At 38.0% G+C, this 20,980-nt stretch overlaps 1 protein-coding gene across 1 annotated transcript; it reads left to right on the forward strand.

Moving 5' to 3' along the window:
* Nucleotides 1–3,703: 3,703 nt before the first annotated feature.
* On the forward strand, nt 3,704–19,944 carry LOC133650781 (collagenase 3-like). Its single transcript, XM_062048423.1, has 10 exons — nt 3,704–3,807; nt 3,909–4,156; nt 6,111–6,259; nt 9,892–10,020; nt 12,160–12,321; nt 12,399–12,534; nt 17,942–18,075; nt 19,253–19,412; nt 19,485–19,588; nt 19,695–19,944. The coding sequence occupies exons 1-10, from the start codon at nt 3,709–3,711 to the stop codon at nt 19,802–19,804; spliced, it is 1,431 nt and encodes a 476-aa protein (XP_061904407.1). The 5' UTR covers nt 3,704–3,708; the 3' UTR covers nt 19,805–19,944.
* Nucleotides 19,945–20,980: the final 1,036 nt, after the last annotated feature.

Genomic DNA, 20,980 nt, shown 5'->3' on the forward strand with positions numbered 1-20,980 from the left:
TAAATCTATCATTATTATCTAATAATAATGTGTTTTGTCTTCATAGTTTTGGGTGTCTGGAATACAGTGGCGTGCAGTCACTAGAGGCAGGGGAGGCGGGGCCTCACCTGCCATTATGGAAAGAAAAAAAATGTAAAAAGAAAAAAAAATAATTAAATTGTTATATGTATCCAGTGATTATACTAAAGTTATTTTCCATTTAACTTCACCAGTTTTAGATTATTTTTATTTTTATTTTCACATTTGCCGTTCAAATACTGAGAAGAGACGGTGCGGTGGTCAGCAGCCAGTTAAGGCACGTCACCCAGTTGTGCCTCAACATGGATTGTGCACAATGACTCGGCTAACTGCTGAGCTGCTGTGCAGTGAGACTGTATTGCTATATGAATTATATCAGCTAACTAAACTATGGCATAGTTTAGTTAGCTGAGGTATATAATGTACAGTGTATTTTGTCAACAACTGTATGTGTGTAACGTATTTCTTGTGCTGAGCATTCATAAAACTGCTGCAAAAGACGTACTGTCTGAGGCTCGCAGTAATCCGGCCTCCTGGTGGTAGAGGGCGGTAGTGATCCCAGAGATCATTCCTCGCCGCAGAAGAAAAAAAAAAAGAAAAAAAAAAAGTTTGCAAGTCAATTAGTGCAGCGATTGTTTATTTCCTCTCGCCTGGACTTTTATTAAAAACATGGAGGATTACATATGTAAAATAAAACACTTTTGTAAACTGGACTTTCAATGGAAGCTGGAGGTAATAATTAAAGGTAGACCAACGCCAGAGCTAAAAGGTTTGCTTTTGACTTTGGGACAGAAGACCCGTTCTTTTCAAACGGCGTGGTACACACGCAAAGGCTGGCTGTGTAGCTGTCCAGCAAGAAAGGTAAGACCATAATAATGTTTTTTTTTATTAAATGTGCTTTTTTGTGTGCTGCAGTTGTGTAAAGAATGCTGGTATGAGCTTTTAAACATAACCCGTTAACTGCTGCCAATCACATGGTGAATAAGATACTATTTAGTTATATGTTTGTAAATCTGACTGTGATGATGCAGTGCCTCACCAGACATTAACCTCACCGCACGCCACTGCTGGAATATTACCCTACATTACATTACATATTTTTTGGATGGGGAAAAATTGCTTCGGTTTTAATACGAATAAGTTTACACCTGTACTATTGGAATTAGCTGAGGAAAACATAACAAAACAATTATCAAAATGGTGCTTTAACTTTGCCTGTCTTGCATGAAAAATAAACATTAATATAGCTATTCATTATTACAGTAACCAAAATACAGGGCTCTACCCCGTAGACATGAAATAACACCCTTAGAGTCACTCTTACATTCATTTTACCTAATATAGTAGACATAATCCTAGAAAATGGGACATATCCTGTACTGCAATTCATATGAGACATGCCAGTAATATTGACACACATGCAGTTTGAGTTTGAGGGTGAAACTTAGATTTTATAAATCTAATATTTTCATTGAGCATAAAAAACTGTTTTCACAAACTTCTAAATCCGTTTTTTTTTCAAACATAATTTGATGCCTCTAGACTTTAAATAACACCCCTATAGCCACAAATGGCCTCTCAATGAAATTGACAAGATCTTTTCGATAAGAAGCTCGGGTTCGGGAGAACCTGTCTGTCCTGATAGAACTTTTTTTGTTGGATACACGATGGACTCTCGGGAGAAGTGGAGGGTTGCGTGCCTGGCGATTCTTTTAGTTGAGGACGTTGAATACATCTACCTATTCAGAATCATGATAACAGGACATCTGCTGATCGGTGTAAGTGTTGCCCTGGTGTATCGACAAATTCTGACGTTGGCAGCTGGGTTAACAAGGGGTGTGGTGTTCGGGTCTGTGGGACCCATTTTTATTTTTTATTAAAAGAAAAATGATACAATTAATTAATTTTTCAAATTGAGACTCACTGGCTTTGGCTCATTTTCTGTGAAGAACATATATCAGAATACATATTTAATGACCACACGCCATACACCCCCCCCTACACATTTCTATTAGATATAAGATGTCCGGGTCCAGATGTCCGGGTCCACTGTGTACCACACACACACACACACACACACACACACACACACACACACACACACACACACACACACACACACACACACACACACACACACACACACACACACACACACACACACACACACACTCACACACACACACACACAGCCGGCCTAGACAGGAGGAGGACAGAGTGTAGGTACACAGAACATCAGAGGGTTAAATGTGCGAGAAAATGAGAGCAGACAGTGTTGACAAACAATGTTGCAACCTTGTGTGGGAACCGCAGGTGCAGAAACACAAAAGAAGAATCCCTGTGGGATGCAGAAACTGGCAGAGAAATTTTCCGTGCAACGTTCATATTGTTGTTACTCAGCCAGCGTTTGTGGGTCTGAAGGAGCCGTTGCAGTTTATTGGGATAAGGTAAACATCTGTTCAGTATTTTAACATAAAAGTGTTTGATTGTGAGGCATTAAAAGCCACAAAATGCAACGGGTCCATCAGACCTACAAACGCTGGCTGAGTAACAACAATATGAACATTACACAAGGGTTAAGGTACCCTTAAACTACCATAAATGAACAAGGAAATGGGATTAAATTGCTATGGAATGAAAAGGGGTAGGATTAAATAAACTCTGCTTCTTCCTACTTCTTTTTGGATGTGCTGTAATGAAACAACTGAAAATACTGTATGTGATGCATTACATTGTATCGTATGCATGTCCGAAATAAACTGAAACTGAACTGAACTGAACTGAATGATTGAGCTGTGGCAGTCTGTGGCAATCTTGAACTGAATCGCAAACTGGATAACATCTTGGAGAAGCTGTCTGCGCTGCAAGGGAAGTTATTATTATTTTGAGGACAAGAAATGGGTTTTCCTCAAACACAAACATTCTAATCTGGATTTTGTCTTCCTGCTGGAACGGCTTGGCTAGGTAATAACTGTGAGACTCAGCAGCGTTGTTGACTTAAAATTTTTTTTTTTTAATCCATCCATCCATTTTCTACCGCTTGTCCCTTTCGGGGTCGCGGGGGGTGCTTGAGCCTATCTCAGCTGCATTCGAGAGGTAGACGGGGTACACCCTGGACAAGTCGCCACCTCATCACAGGGCCAACATTTTATAAAATGGACCTCCTGTTGAAGTTCTCTGTTGTACAGTCATATTGATTCACACACACACGCGCGCACACACACACACACACACACGCACCCACACACACACACACACACAAACACCCACCACTTTAGACATTTTTATGCTTAAATACTTAATTTGCTGCTAATACATAAATATGCAAATGTGTGCCTAATACAATGTATTTTGCGAAACGTCAAAGAACCATGATATGATTTTTTTTTAAATTGGGGATAAAGCAAAGCCCCAAAATTGGAAGCATGAAGTGGTAAGGGATGACCGTATTGCTAAAAATTATTAATGTTTTTGTTTTGCTCACCTCTGCAAATGTCCAAGTGCTTAAGAAACAAATCTTTAGTCACTTCCTAATGACAGAGTTGTTGTGGAAAACTTTGAAGTGGTATGAGTAATCAAATGCTAACTTCCTCATCATCCTTATTAGGGAAATTGTGTTTCTCAACCTGCAGACATGTGGACTATATAAGAGCACACACAAAAAAACAAGTTGAACACATGAAAGCAAACATGGACGCTCTCAACGTGTGTTTTTTACTTTGCCTGGCAGCCACAGTAGGCTGTGTGCCGACGTCTTATTCCACGGAACCTGAGGACACTTTTGCAGAGGTACGTTTGTTTTACTGCCTTGTCTCTGGATCTTGAATGTTACGTGGACATTCTATAGAATAAATATATATTCCGTCTGATAAAACTGCCTCTGTTTGCAGAGCTACCTCAAAAAATTCTACGACCTAAAGGAAGCGGAGGGCCCAACGGTCAGACGGGGGATCAGTGAGCTCAATCGGAAGCTGAGCGAGATGCAGAGATTCTTTGCTTTACAAATCACAGGCACGCTGGATGCGGACACCTTGGAGATGATGAAGAAGCCTCGCTGTGGCGTTCCTGACCAACAAACTGCTCATTTCTCCACTTTTGGAAACAACCTCAAGTGGCAGAAAAATAGTCTGACCTACAGGTAAATGATTTCGTAAGCACCTCAGTGACAATAACCTATGGAAGATCAAATGGGGCAAAATTAAATAATTAAATAAGTCTTTAAATAATTACTTAAACGTGCCATAATGTGTGTCATTAGTTTAATGTAAAAGTGCATGTATTTTTTTAAATAATGTAATTAATAAACTCTAATTATTCAATTTCAATATTTTATTATTAATGTATTCATTTATTTCATGATTTAATTCATCCTTTGATGATTAAATTATGTATTTCACTATTTAATGCACATGTGTATGGGGGTCAAATCTTTACATACTTATTTAAATGTGTCATTGATTACAGTATAATGTGAAATAATAAATACTTTTAATATTAAACGTAACATGAACTAATTTACTGAATTTTTTTTTTATTAATTTCACTATTTTACTAATTATTTAGTTATTATAAGATTGAATTAATCATTTAATGACATACACTATCTAACTATATAATGAACATGTGTATGGAGGGTTAAAATGACAAATGAACAAATCTTCAATAATGACGTATATATGTCATTATTTAAAATGTAAAAATGAACAAATACATTTGTTTAATCTATAACGTGTGAAAAAAAAAGTTAGATCATTTGAGATGAATTAATTTAATAAAGTATTTCACAATTTAGTAAATCATTTCATAATTGTATGATTTTTAAGTTTTAATTATTTATTTAAATATTTAATTACTTAATTATTTTATGGTTTAATTACTTTTTTTTCCTGTCATATTGATGTATTTAATTATTTAATGAACACAGCGCTTCATGAATTCATTGTATCCGTCATAGTCAGTGGGCAAGTCTTAAGTTATCGTCACCTACACTTGTCTGTGGAACTTTGACCAGAGAAGCGAAGCAGTACTTGTCAGTATCTTGGTCTGAAAGTGCGGAAATAACTCAGACAACTTAAATTAATTCCTTTACTTTAACTGCTACATGCTCTGAGTCAGCAGGTCTTTGCTTCCACATACTTCGCAAGATCTAAAATATCTACCACCGGTACTGTATAGCCGCCTTAACCGCCATGTTTTCAAAGACTTCCAATGTTTCAGACTTCAGACCAAAGCAATCATTGGACTAGATCAGGGGTGTCAAACGTACGGACCACGGGCCGGATCAGGCCCGCAAACAGGTTTTATTCGGCCCGCGGGATGAGTTTGCTAAGTATAAAAATGAGCAGAACATTTTTGAATGAAAGAAACTGCTGTTCTAAATGTGTCAACTAGATGTCGCAATAGCAATTCTTTGTATCTTTGTAGATGATGCTACATATGTACAAAAAAATTAACCACATGATGTTAGTTAGGAAGATGATCAAACTACATAAATAACATCCTGTAATTCGATTTTGATATTATTTTTTTATCTTGATAGATTAGATTGAAAATTAACACAATGAGTTGACTGATGAACATTATCACATCATTTATTCAGAAAGTATACACAACAACAAATAAAGGTAGAATACTATTAACCGCAACATGTAAGTGTAAAAAAAACAACAACCTCTTTATGATTTGTACATTTTCAGAATGTGCTTGTTCTATTTTTAAACAAAGAAAACAATCTGAAGTTGTCTTTATTTTTGAGTTATTGTGCCGTGATTCTTACCAGCCCGGCCCACTTGGGAGTAGATTTTTCTCCATGTGGCCCCCGATCTAAAATGAGCTCGACACCCCTGGATAAGATTCTTGTTAGCCCCGCCCACTGATTTTGATGGCTGAGTTTGACGGATAAAATACATTTTACATCTAATAACACATTTATATGCATTTTATTCCAATTATAACTAATTAATGACACATTTAAGTCATTCTTAAAAATGCATTCGCAAAATGTTGTCCCATTTGACCCTCTATAATAACCAAGCATGCAGTTCATGTTTAATTATTATTTTTTGGTGTTTTTTTTTTTTTTTGATGTGCAGGATCGAGAACTACACACCAGACATGTCCCAGTCAGAGGTGGATGATTCCATAGTAAAAGCTCTGGATGTTTGGGCCAAAGTGACTCCTCTTAGATTCACTAGAATCTACACTGGTACAGCAGACATCAGGATCTCCTTTGGTCGCCTGTGTGAGTACAAAACATTCCAAAATGTATTTTAGGTTTAAGATTGCACAAAGTATAAAATAAAACTTGAAACACTTGCTACCAGCATTGAGACATGTTTCAGTATATTAACAAGTGTAAAATATAATAAAGAATACAAATGAAAAAAGTATAGATATTGCTTAAGAGGTGCAGCAGTGTTTCAGCAGTATTCAAATATTTCTATGTTTGTGCAACTTTAAAACAGACTTTCCGAAAAACATTCAAAAAACATCAATCACTTCTCACTCACAATTGATTTGTTTACCCCTTGATCACAAGTGCCCCAAAGGGGTTTCACATCCAGGAAAGGAAAAACTCCAAAAGTCTGAGCTGGTAAAAAGAAGAAATTTTGGGAACATATTTTGTTTTCACGAAAAATTTCAACTCACAAAACATTGACCCAAAAAACATTTTAAAAATGTAGACATTTTTCCCCATATAAAATTAAAATTTCTCTAAAAAACCTTTAAAAAAACTTAAAATGTTACAAACATGTATTTTTTTATATTAAAGATGTGCACTGTAAAACATTAAAAAAAGTATACACATTTTCTCAAAATACATAAAAAAAAAACGGAAAAAAGGCTGTGCAATCCAAGCATGTCGGCCAATAGGTGAATGCAGATTTGCCCTATACACAATATTTATGCTGTATTTTATTAAAAAGAGACTGTGCGTCTTTCCCGGAAACCCACACTCAAATTTCCCTAACTAAACCAGCACATAAGTAGATATAACTAGATATGCTGTAACACCCATGCTAACCGACGTGCTTACAAGGCGGCCGTCTTAGCGGAGGCCACATTTCCATTAATGGTAATGCAATACAATGCATTGTATATTGAAAATATATCACAACTTGCTTATTCCACAATCAATCTTTGTGTGTTTTACTTTATTGACAACGTAAAAACCAAGTGCTTGTAATATACAAATATTCAAAAACATCTTGCTGATGAAATATTATTGCCTGTGCCCTTTTTTTTAAGCGTAGGCATGCAACTTAAAGGGGCGTAACATATTTAGTTATATCTTTAGATTTGCGTGTATATTATTCGTGCATAAGCGTGTTTACCTGTGCAGCCAGTTAACATCAAAATGTCCTCCTATAAGCACACAAGGTTGGTCTTTTCTTCTGTTTAAGTCAAAGTCACTCACAAAAAGGTAAACATGGTAGGCTATAGTCTACTAGGAGCTAGCAGCTACACCACAGCTAAACACAAAATAGCACACAAGCTAGGCATACGGTACGTCATACGTGAACAATATTTCAGTCTAAAACAGCACATTTGTCAATATAAACGAGTATCAAATAATGATAATTGTATATTACTTACATATGCAAAGTCTCCTAGGCAGTATCCATTAACAAACGTTGCCACTAGTGGTTGCCAAAAAAACAATTACTACTCCACTTCAACTTAAAAACAGCATACTGTAAGTCTATTCTACAGGGTTAATATTAAAATAGGTTAGTGTTTCTCATACCTAGAGTGGTTGTCTGTTTGACTGATTGAATTTGATCAAACCTTTTCTAACATTCCACACTGCAAAATAATTAAAGTATGTATGATTCTTGCTGATATTATATTGGATCAATCACGATATCGGACAATACTCAGGGCTCCGTTGTTGGTATTGTATCAGACGGGAAGTGTGCTTAACACTGCTGGGATCCAATTTAATTTTAAAATACCCCTTTTTTATTCTAACAAACGCATATCATAACATGATTATCAAATAATCCCAAAATCCCACAGCTACTGTAAATTTGAATTCGTAATTTCGACATGTCACTTAATTAATGCAATCGCTACTCTTGCGAGTAATTAAGGACAGCAGCCATCTTGCAAAATAAATCATCACAATGACTCAAAATGGAACTGAAAATAATCCCCAAAGTCAGGGAAATTGCAGCGAAAAAGTAGAAGAAAACATAAGAGGTAAACATGTCTTAACACAAACACACTGTAAGGTATGCAGGATAGGATATGTTTTTATTTATCCTACAATGTGAAAATTTAGTGGTTGGAGTGCAGATTCAAAAAGTCCGCAAAAAAGTAATGAAAGTAGCACAAAATTCACAAAAGTGCAAGCCCTTGTTGCAGGGTCCAAAGTGGTTTAAACCAAAAGGTAAAAAACTCAAACGAAAACAAGAACAAAACATTGAAAAGGAGGACATCGAAGAGCACAGAGCCAATTTACATACAGCAACAAAAGTAAAATACAATGAACATTTTAATTTAGTAATAGATAATACATATTGTGCACATACGGTATGAATCGAACCAAAGTCCGTTATGGTACGAAAACTTTATTGTGAGTATACATTTATTGTAGTGTTGGTTCTAACTATCTAATTAGATAAATCACACTTTTGCATTGTGATCAATTGTGATTAATTACAGTTAATTACTACTGTGCATACATTAAATTGACTGTAAAAAAAACAACAACACAGTATTTGGACACATTTGCAATTTTATTGACAGAAAGCCTTATAGGAAAATGTTTTAAATGTGTTACTTTAATGCTAAAAACAGTTTTATCTAAAGTACTGTCAGGGTTTATTTTGAAATAAAATGCGTCAAAAGTCTCCTCACTCATCTTTGCTGACCTGATCACTGACTGTACTACGACCCTTAATAACCATTCAGGTCTAAATACATTATGTGATTAATCTGCTTTTAAACATCCATCCATTTGCTACCGATTGTCCCTTATGGGGTCGCGGGGGTACTGGAGCTTTGTTGCGATTCATCTCAAGCGTGAACATGTTGACTTTGACAGCCCTAGAATAAACACATAACAGTTTAAATTGGCGTGCAATGCTTTTCTAATCAAAGTTGTTCTAAGTTTGCGTGTGAACATCACATATCACATTGTCACTTGTTTTGTGAGAGTGGCGTCGATGGCTATGCCAGCATGTTTCAGACATTCTTGACTTAGGATATTGCCAGGGGTGCATTTGAGTGGCATTTTTCACTTTGTTATTGTACGGTTGTTACATAACACACATTGCTCAACAAAGAAACATGCCGGTGCATGTAGCTAAGCTCATTGCTCTGCGTGTCTGACCTTGAGGACAAAGGGGGTCTTTATCTTCATCTCTGCTGACTAGGGTTTGGAAATTCCCAAAAATGTCCTAAAAGTTTTTCAGGAGGATCTTCCTGTTCAGTTATTCAGTAACCGCATGAATCACACAGTGGACTTCCAATCCAATCCAATCCACTTTATTTATATAGCACATTTACACAACAAGAATGTTTCCAAAGTGCTGCACGGCCATGTTAAAAACAATATTAAAAACAATATTAAAAACATAATTAAAAACAATATTATGCTCCACCAATGACTGAATAAAAACAAGAAATGAATGAATAGAAAACCAATATAAAAACAATATAAAAAATAAATGATTAAAAACGATTTCAAAGGGTAAAACCAATTAAAACAGTAAAATAGAAATCAAAATTTATAAAAAAACACACAGAGGACAATAGAGGACAGAAGACCACACAACTCACGTAGTGTTAAAAGCCAAAGAATAAAAGTGGGTCTTAAGACGAGACTTAACTACAATGATTTAATCTATTGCTTTGATTTATAAACAGCGCATGGTGACTATTACCCTTTTGACGGTCCCGACGGAACTCTCGCCCACGCCTTCGCTCCGGCTCCTGGCATCGGGGGAGACGCTCACTTTGACGATGACGAGACTTTTACATTTCGCTCCAATTCCGGTAAGTTGTTTAAAGCTGCGAGTACTTTCCTTTCCAGTTCTCGGGCCATTCAGTCCATCGCAACTGTTTTCTTTCAGTAAAGGTGCGGAAAAACCCCCAACTCACATTTATTCAGGCCATCTACTCACTGCGTATTTACGTCATACATCAGCAGCTTAAAGGGAACTTTGGTAACCTGTAACCTGTTTTGAAAATGTTTTTTTTATATAATTTGTACACCTATTAATACATTGTGAAAATCAGTTTGAATTGAGAATTGAGAAACGATTCTGAATCTCATCGTCAACACAAATAAATGGGTTATACTTGTATAGCGCTTTTCTACCTTTTTTTTAAAGGAACTCAAAGCGCTTTAAAACTATTTCCACATTCACCCATTCACACACACATTCACACACTGATGGCGGGAGCTGCCATGCAAGGCGCTAACCAGGACCCATCAGGAGCAAGGGTGAAGTGTCTTGCTCAAGGACACAACGGATGTGACTAGGATGGTAGAAGGTGAGGATTGAACCAGGAACCCTCAGGTTGCTGGCACAGCCACTCTCCCAACTGCGCCACGTCGTCCCCCAAGAAGACAAAAATAGGAATACAATCTTAAGCCCTACTTTTCAATTTGTCTTAGAAGATGTTTTGCAGTATTCATCCATTGAAGCTCACAGAGGAAGCATGATTGAGTTTGTGCTGTTAAAAGTCATTTTAAGTGATGGTTTTCTCACAAATTATCTCATTGCTTTTTTTGATTGATTGAAACTTGTATTAGTAGATTGCACAGTGAAGTACATATTCCGTACAATTGACCACTAAATGGTAACACCCGAATAAGTTTTTGAACTTGTTTAAGTCGGGGTTCACTTAAATTGATTCATGATACAGATATATACTATCAAATATATACTAACATCATAATACAGTCATCACACAAGATAATCATCAGAGTATATACATTAAATTATTTACATTATTTACAATCCGGGGTGTGGGGTATGGAGGGGAGGGGGGGATTAGGTTTGGTTGGTACCAACACTTCTGTCATCAACAATCAGCATCAACAATTGCATCATCAGAGAAATGGACATTGAAACAGTGTAGGTCTGACTTGGTAGGATATGAACAGCAAGTAGTGGACATAGAGAGAGAGATATCAGAAAGCATAAAAAAAAACACTTGATTATTAACAATCCGGGGAGGATGTTAGTTTAGGGTTGAAGTTGCCTGGAGGTGTACTTGTATTGCGGTTTTGAAGGAGGATAGAGATGCCCTTTCTTTTATACCTGTTGGGAGCGCATTCCATATTGATGTGGCATAGAAAGAGAATGAGTTAAGACCTTTGTTAGATCGGAATCTGGGTTTAACGTGGTTAGTGGAGCTCCCCCTGGTGTTATGGTTATGGCGGTAGTAGTAGTAGTTTGACATGTACTTCGGTATCAGGGATGTGTAGCGGATTTTGTAGACTAGACTTTCTAATGTCAGCTTTTGGCATTGACAAAGGTGTTGCTCCTTTGCATCTTTACACAGTCCCTCCAGGATTTTCCCGATGTTGCGATCAAACTAATCCCCTGCTAATTATGCGCTGCCTCACAACTTTGTCAAATCCCTTGCCAAATTGAATTTGTCCCAGCAGCACTCAAACGCAACGCAACTATCACAACTATCAGCTACCTCCTTGCATCGTCACTCCCTTGTTTACATAACAGAGATTCATTCATTCACTTATTAACTACCTACCATTCACTCATACACCAACAAAATCCCCGCAATAAATCACGCTCAACAGTCACTCCATGTTCTAACCCAAAGTGTGCCTAAACAATGTTGGAACATGAACTAAAGTCTACGATCAACTTTCAACCGTGAATGTCTGCAGTTTGTGGACAACAGAGCAGACATCAGACAATAATAGGAATAATAAGACAGCCTTTGGTGGTGTTTTCTTTGCATGCAGATGGAGCACATACTGGGTTAAGATATGTATTAAATACACTAAGCCTAAATTTACACTTTATGAAGCTTGCCTGGGAGGAGAGGAGAAATGTCTTCTAATACAAACTGAACAGTCCAGTTTTGATGGATAGAGGGCCATCTTTCATGTACAGTTTTTGTTCAATGTATTTTTACTTCTGTTACCGTGTGCTGCAGGATATGTGCTCTTCCTGGTGGCGGCCCATGAGTTTGGTCACTCCCTGGGCTTGTCTCATTCTCAAGACCCCGGTGCCCTCATGTACCCCATATATTCGTACACCAACCCCAAGAGCTTCCGCCTGCCGCGGGACGACATCAATGGCATCCAATCGCTTTACGGTATGTCCCACCTCACTGCTTTGTAGCCTGCATGGTCGTTCTACCACCCTCCAGTAACAGACCTATTTCATTACCAGGTGTGAATACTGATGTGGATCCCGATACGAACCCTGATGAACCTCAACCCCCCAGCACTCCTGATGCCTGCGACACCAGCATGGTGCTGGATGCTGTAGTCACCCTGCGGGGAGAGATGCTCTTCTTCAAAGACAGGTATCACCAAAGCTGGCAGTATGGCCTAAAATCTATATCGCGATACAGCACAGATTGCAGCCTCTTGCGATATCACAGTATATTATTTAGCTTGTAAATGATGATTGAACCATTTCAAAATACCTTAAAAAGCTGGCTGCTGATGTATGCGGTAACATATTGCGTAATTTCCAGTTGTATTAATTTCTCAAAACTAGTATTAATATACTTGCTAATTTTCTGTTAATAGTTGGTTACTTTCTGTTTAACCCTCCTATTGACCTCGATTTTTGCCTACACCATCGTTCCTCAGGGGTCACATAGACCCCAGAGATGTAAAGCTCTATAAGTTGTTGTGTGTGGGAGTAAGACACATGATCCAATTGACTTTTTTGTGCTCCCAAGTCTTCTGAACACAGAGAAGTCAACTCTGAGTCGATCTGACCATCATACACTGAATTATTGTTGTTTGAATACCGTTTGGTGTCAAATTTGACCGTTTTTTATTGATTTTTTGGCACACTACGCCCCCCCCCCCAGATAACCTCCCAGTGGTAAACCACTTATTTGTGCTCCTAGGTCCCCTGAACACAAAGAAACAAATTGTGAGTCAATCCAACCATCTTAGACCGAGTTATCGCAGTTTGAATACTGTTAGGCGGCCATCATTGAATGTGACCGAATTGTATTAATTGTATGGTGTTGTTGTTGTTGTTGTTTTTTGCCATTTAGATTGCACTTAGTCAGGCTTCTACCCTAAGACCAGCTATAGCTCTTAGGGTCATGGAAGCACGCAAACCCCCTGACCACGATAAGGTGGCAATCCTCCAGGGGGAAGTTTTTTATAACTTTTTTTTTTTTTCTTTTTTTTTTTCTTTTTTTTTTTTTTCAACAACAACAAATATCTGACCGTTGGCCATTTGGAGTGTCCATTTGAAAATAACAATATTCGTCTCACTCTCCAAGAAAGGGTCAAGCACAAACCCTCTGACCAGGATAAGGTGGCAATCCTCAATGGGGGAAGTTTTTTTATTACTCTTTATATTTTGTATTTTTTTTTTTTGTTTTGTTTTTTTTCAACAACAACAAATATCTGACCATTGGCCGGCCATTTGGAGTGTCCATATTTGAAGAAAAAAATAACAAGACAGTAGGCTATTTACCAAAAATATTGTCTTATTTCAAAAAAACTAAAATACTGTAAAAGTCTGCCACTCCTATTTTTTCACAGACTGCAAAAAGTAGCCTAGAGTCTACCTCTCTCAAGAAATGTAAAACAAATGAAAAATGGCAATATTCATCCCCCACTCTCCAAGAAAGGGTAAAGCACTACTGGGCACATGATCCACAACGGATGTGCTCCTTGCAGATGTATTTGCCACATCCCCCACATGTATTAGTTGTCTTGTTATCGTTCCTAGTGGAACAGATCTGGCACCTGCCTCGTTTTTGCCCTCTGGCCACTGGAGGATTGGAGGTGTGTGCCTCCCTCTGAACATCCTCCACTATCACCACAGCAGCCGCTGAGGCTCTTGGTAGGACAACTCTTCGTGCAATTTGGGGTTGCACCAGCGCGTACCCCAGCTGTTCCAGGAACAGCCTCCTCCGGTACAGCTTTTCGCTGTTCCAGCCTTCACTGATCTCCCTCCAAAGCACAAAAGCGTTGTAGGCACTCACATCGATGATGTTGAAGAATACAACAAGGGGCCATCGTGCAGTCATGCGTCGGCAGCTGTACGTGCCTGTGACTTTATCCAGGTTGTCAACACCACCCTTTGTGGCATTGTAGTCCAACACCATTTGTGGCTTCTTGTCCTCCCTGGTGCTGAGCTGGGCATCCTTGTGCATCGTACTCATGAGCACAACGTTCTTCCCTTTCTTGGGGCAATACGAAACAGCTGTGGCGTTCTCAGTGAAGGCAAACACTGAGGATGTAGCCTGTCTGTTCTTGATTGCAACAAGCTCAGAGGGAAGCTCTGGCTTGTTCTTGCGGACTGTCCCCAGCATGGTGACTTTCCGCTTTGCGAGTTCTTCACCAAGGGCATAGGAGGTGAAGAAGTTGTCGCACGTTATATTGTGCCCCTCCAGTCCCTCAGCCATGTCCAGGACAACCCTCATGCCCTGATTTTTTTCAGGTGCTTCCCCAGGGGCTTTGCCGGTGTAGACCTGCATATTCCAGGCATAGCTCGACTGGGCATCACATGCTGCCCATATTTTAATGCCGTATTTGGCTGGTTTACTCGGGATGTACTGTCTAAATGGACAGCGGCCACGAAACGCCACCAGACATTCATCCACAGTCACATGGGGGCCTGGGTTGTAAAGCAATGGCAGTTGCTGAACCCACTTGTCCCATACATCCCGGATAGCTGCCAGCTTGTCATGTTCTCTCCGGCCCTGTCTTTTCTCTCTGTCATCGAACCGTAGGACACGAGACATAATATGGAATTTCTTCAGAGACATGGTGGCTGGGAAGATGGCCCTTCCAGTCTCTTTATTCCACAGGCTTTCTGCTGCCTCGCCTTTGGACTTGTACACGCCCCCCAAAATGAGCAACCCGATGTATGCCTGCAAGTCAATTGCATCGATCGGCTTCCAACTGTCCCCAAACACACGACTCCCCTCTAAATTGGTCATCAAGAGTACATGGTTCTCAATTGATGGTGTCATGAGGAGCTCAAATGCAGATTTTATGTCTTGGACACGGCTAATCGCATATCGGGTTGGGCCTGGAACCATTTTGATGACATTACCAGCGCTAAGTCTACCCTGCCGTTGACGTGGGGCAGGGGACCACGACAACTTTCCATTTTTGGACAGGAAAATGTCTGCTGGTGTTCCAGTGTTGACAGGAACTTCAGCATCAAGGGTCTCATCCTCATCAGAGGACGATGCCCCATAATCAGGGTCTTCCACAACATTGTCTTCGATTTCAGACACATTTTCCTCTATGTCTACCTCTTCACTAAAAACCTGATCCAAAACCTCCTGGACAGAGAACGTCTTGTGGTTTGGCATCATCAAACTCAAAACAAGAGAGAGAGAGAGAGAGAGTATATCACAAACAGCAGCAGAGAAATGGTTTAGAAGGCAAACTCGAAACAAGAGAGAGAGAGAGAGTATATCACAAACAGCAGCAGAGAAATGGTTTAGAAGGCAAACTCGAAACAAGAGAGAGAGAGAGAGAGTATATCACAAACAGCAGCAGAGACAGCAGCAGAGAAATGGTTTAGAAGGCTGCTATGCGAGTGCTTTTATATGTTTGCTCCTCCCCCCTCCCCTCCTCCTGTTCTCACACGGCGCGGGAACGGAATGTTTGAACTGTTCCGACATCCCGCCATTCCGACAGAGTATAAATTATAAATTTATTTTCAAGACCATTTATCTCAGTGGTTTCTGCATCAATTACTAATAAAGATCTACTCACTGCTTTTTTCTGTGTTCAGGGGACTTAGGAGCACAAATAAATGGTTTCCTACTGGGATGTTCGAGGTAGAAAAACACTAAAATGGCCACCAAACGCTACTCAAACCACACTAGTTCAGCATGTAATAGTCAGATAAACTCACAGTGATTGTTCCATTTCATTTCTTGTGTGACACTTATATGGAAAACTGAGTTTATATGTATTTGTACGTTCAGAAATTACGAAAATCACTTTTGGTCACATTCAAGACCAAGCCTAACAGTATTCAAACTGCAATAACTCGGTCTATGATGGTTGGATTGACTCACTATTTGTTTCTTTGTGTTCAGGGGACTTAGGAGCACACATAAGTAATTTCCCACTGGGGGGTATTTGGTGGGGGGGGGGGTGCAATGTGCCGAAATATCTATGGAAAACTGTCAAAATGGCTGCCAAACGATATTAAACCAACAATAATTCAGTGTATGATGGTCAGATCAACTCACAATTGAATTCTCTGTGTTCAGATCACTTGGGAGCACAAAAAAGTCAATTGGATCATGTGTCTCACTCTAACACACAAAGACTTATAGTGCTTTCCAATCCTGGGGTCTATATGACCCCTGAGGAACGATGGCGTGGTCAAAATGTGTACAGAGAAATGAGAAACAATCATGCAGTTGATTTTATATTTTTCTGTGTCTCCCTGATGGATTAGGAAAAGTCATGAAATATTAGGAAGAAAAACTAATGACAACCATCTTTTTAGAGACTCTCAAAATGCCTTGGGGTCATATCCATTGTTGTTTGGATACTTTACATTTGTTTTGAGCGATACTACAAATTTGGGTATCAATCCAATACCAAGTAGTTACACAGTCAGTATCGACCATACCAACGCTGATACTGATACTTGAAATTTTCAATAATAATGAATGATTCCACTTTTAATCACAACTATAATCGGACAAAAACACAGGATGGCGGTGTAACAAAATCAAGTAAATATTCAAAGCATCTCTTTATTCCCTTTTTTCGAGTACAAATTGTACAATAAAGTCAATATTAGGGGTGATAGAAATCATCATAATACTAAAACAATAATTTTCAAGAATCTGTAGCCTATTTATTTTTATTTAATAATTTTAGTTTTTTATTTATTTATTTAAAAAAAAAAAAAGCTTTTTAGGCCAACTGCACACTTACTCGCTACATATATACGTCATACAGTACGTCAGCATCTAAGACGAACATTTGCAACCTGTCTTCAAGTCAAGTCTTTACTCTCATTTATATACCAAATACTATATCGCGAGAATTGATTTGAATCGAGAATCGTGCTGAATCTGCAATCGATTCTGAATTGAATCGTCACACCGAAAATCGGAATCAAATCGTGAGTTGTTGTAAGAGTCCCATTCCAATAGCTATACAGGAAAAAAATTAAACCAAAGCTAAAAGTACTTATTTCCTGAGATTGTAAACAATAACAAAAGCGACAAAAAACGATTTTGTGAAGATGAAAAATATCTGTAGTATCGACCATACTGTTACTATACCTGGTGTCATTACCGTCGATATTTGTATCAATCCGCCTACCTCTGTTTACATTAAAGAACTCTATCTTAGCAATTAGCAATGTTTTTTGTATCCTCCAACGGTGTGTAGTGTAGAATGTTTAGCTATTCCTTGTCCTCCAGTGATAATGTACTTGTAAGAAACTAGTTTTGCCGCCATGGAGGCGAAGATTAGAGATTTAGAAGCAGCTTCACACTGTGAAGGGACATTAGCTCGCTAGCGAGGACGTGACATTGTATGGAAGACCGCTTTCTCACTTGTCCCTGTCAACAGAGCTTGACTGTTCCATCAAGAAGCATTATCACGATATAACCAGCATACTAAAAGCTCTATCTTCGACCAAATGTATATCATTTTTATCGTATATCGTGAATATCGTGCAACACTACTTTGCATGTATTGTTACATCTAATAATGCTGATTGATGTCTTTGTGTGCTGTCAGGTTCTTATGGCGAGTTCATCCTCAGAGCAGATCACCTCAGCAGAGTTTCATCACAAACTTGTGGCCCAACGCCCCCAACAAAGTTGAGGCTGCTTACGAAAACAAAGATTCAGGGAATATTTTCCTTTTTAAAGGTATGTGTCAGTTAAGTTAAATCGCCTTGCCCAGTCGGAATTTCTTAGAGCAAGTGTGCCACGCAACCCATTTTCAATCCTCAATATCCTCTATAATGCACCCTTAAGGTCACAAATAATTTTTTTTTTAATGTGTGCAGTTAAACTCCCTACACAACCCATTTTTTAAAATATCATCTCTGATGTGCCCTTACCTCCCAAAAATACTTATTTTAAATGCATAATATATTCTCTGATGTGCCCTTAATCTCCTGGCGGAAACTATAATTTATAGGTAATACAGTCTCTGATGTGCCCCTAATCTCCCAATGGAACCCATGTTCAATACATAATATTAATGTCCTGATGGAACCCACTTCGAATACATAATATAATCTCCAATATGCCCTTAATCTCCCGAAAGAAACCATTTTATATACATAATATAATCTCTGATGTGCCCTTAATCTCCTGTCGGAAACAGTTTTCAATATGTACCTTCAATCTCCCGATGTAACCACTTTTCAATAGGTAATGTGATCGCTGACGTGCCCTTAATCTCACCACAGAACCCATTTTAGATATGTGATATAATCCTTGATGTGCCTTTAATCTATGGACGGGACCTATTTTCAATAAACATTATCATATATGATGTTCCCCTAATCTCCCGATGGAACCACTTTTCAATAGGTAATATAATATCTGATGTGCCCTTATCCTCCCGACAGTACCAATTTTAAACATGTTCCCTTAATCTCCTGACAGAAACAATGCTTAATACAGTATGTGCCCTTAATTTTCCAACAAAAAACATTTTCAATATGTGCCCTGAATCTCCCGAAAGAAACCATTTTGAATATGTGCCCTTAATCATCCAACATAAGACATGTTCAATATGTTTCCTGAATCTCCCGACGAAAACAATTTTCAATATGCGCCCATAATCTCCCAACATAAAACTTTGTCGATATGTTCCCTTAATTTGCCAACAAAAAACTATTTTAAATGTGTGCTTTTAATCTCCCAACGGATAGTAATTGTATTATGTATCATTAATTTCTCGCCAAAAAAAACATTTTCATTATGTGCCCCGAATCTCCCAACGGGAACCATTTTCAATATGTACCACTAATCTCTTGACGGAACCCATTTTCACGACATAATATCTGATGTGTATTCCCTTTTCTTGCTGCAGGTAATCGAGTGTGGTCTTTCCGAGGCTACGACCTTGTTCAAGGTTATCCGAGGACATTATCACATTTTGGTTTGCCCAAAAGCGTGAAAAATGTGGATGCAGTTTTGTACGATGAGGAATCTGGGAAGTCTTTGTTCTTTGTTGGCAAATCTTACTACAGGTATGCTCTTATGGTGGCTCCAACATTGGTTGGTTAAAAAACAGGAATAACGTTGTTGTTTGTGTCTTAAAGATACGATGAGGCCAGGAAGACGATGGACGAGGGATTCCCCAAACCTGTTTATGAGACTTTTTCTGGTCTAGCAGGGAAGGTGACGGCAGCTTTCCAGTACAAAGGTGATCATGATAATCAGTATGATTTATTAATATTATTTTACTAACAAACATTGTGTATAATTCTCTTTTGTGAATGTAAATACTAAAAAAACCCTCTGTTTTCCAGGTTTTACTTACATCTACAGTGGAAGTCACATGTTCGAGTATAGCCTAAGCACGGGGACATTTTTCCGAGTTCTGGGAAACAACTACTTCTTGCCTTGCTCTAACTTCTAAACTACTTCCTAATGTGTAATGTTTTCTTTGTTAAATTACAAATCACTGTTATCGCTGTATCCATCCAACATTATTTATGAAGCACCAGGATTGTATGTCACAATGCATTGATGAACATGTGCTGTGCCAAATAAAATATTCATACAATATATTCATTTCCTTGTGGGTTCATTTTTTACCAAACAAAATGTTTTGTCCAATTTCCCATTAATGGATGAACTGGAGGTCCTTCAATTTAACATATTTGCAGACAATATATAATTTCGATATAATTGTTTGTTTTTTTTTGTTATAAATGGGTAAAACAAAATCGAACAGTACAGAACTGTTTTGCACCACACTGTAAAAAAAAATTCTGTAAAAAACGGTCATCTACTGGCAGCTACGGCTGCCAAACGAAAACCATAAAATTAAAGTAAAACATTGTAAACCAAATAATGATCAAAAACATTATATTTACAGAAATTTTCATGAAACGTTTTGCGAAAAAATATCGTAATTTTACAGATTTTTACTAAATTATTTAGATCAACCACCTTTAATAAAGTGACGATGCAAACAGTTCTGCAGAAAAATACCTTTATTCTACAGAGTTTTTCCAAATTATTACGATCAAACACCTTTAATGAAGTGACAATGCTGGCAGTTTCACAGAAAAATACCATTATTTTACAGATTTTTTCTGAATTGTTAAGATCAACCACCTTTAATAAAGTGACGATGCAAACAGTTCTGCAGAAAAATACCTTTATTCTACAGATTGTAAGTATGGACATAGACTTTTATATAACAAGCTACATATTTATTGAAAGATAATTACTGTAATTTTACATGAATTTGAAAGTAATTTAAAAAAAACAGAAAATGCTATGTATAAATAATTTGGTATTTTTCTGTAAAAGAAATAGAAATATACATAGTTTGTCATTACTGGCATATTACTTAAAATAACAGGCGGATTGTTAATTTACTGATAATGTCTTCAATTCTACAGTTTTATAAACTATTTTTAAAAAATAGAAAAATTACAGGCTTAGACGAAATATTGTTTTTCTCCTGTTTTGTCTGTCTTCTATTTGATAGAATATTATTACATAACTGTGTTGCAGCGCCTAAGTCAAGTAGAAATGTTCCTTGGGTGGCCAAATGGACTTTGACAAGACACTTCATGCCAGT

This window comes from Entelurus aequoreus, linkage group LG05 (assembly GCF_033978785.1).
Source record: "Entelurus aequoreus isolate RoL-2023_Sb linkage group LG05, RoL_Eaeq_v1.1, whole genome shotgun sequence".
Classification (NCBI taxonomy): Eukaryota; Metazoa; Chordata; class Actinopteri; order Syngnathiformes; family Syngnathidae; genus Entelurus; species Entelurus aequoreus.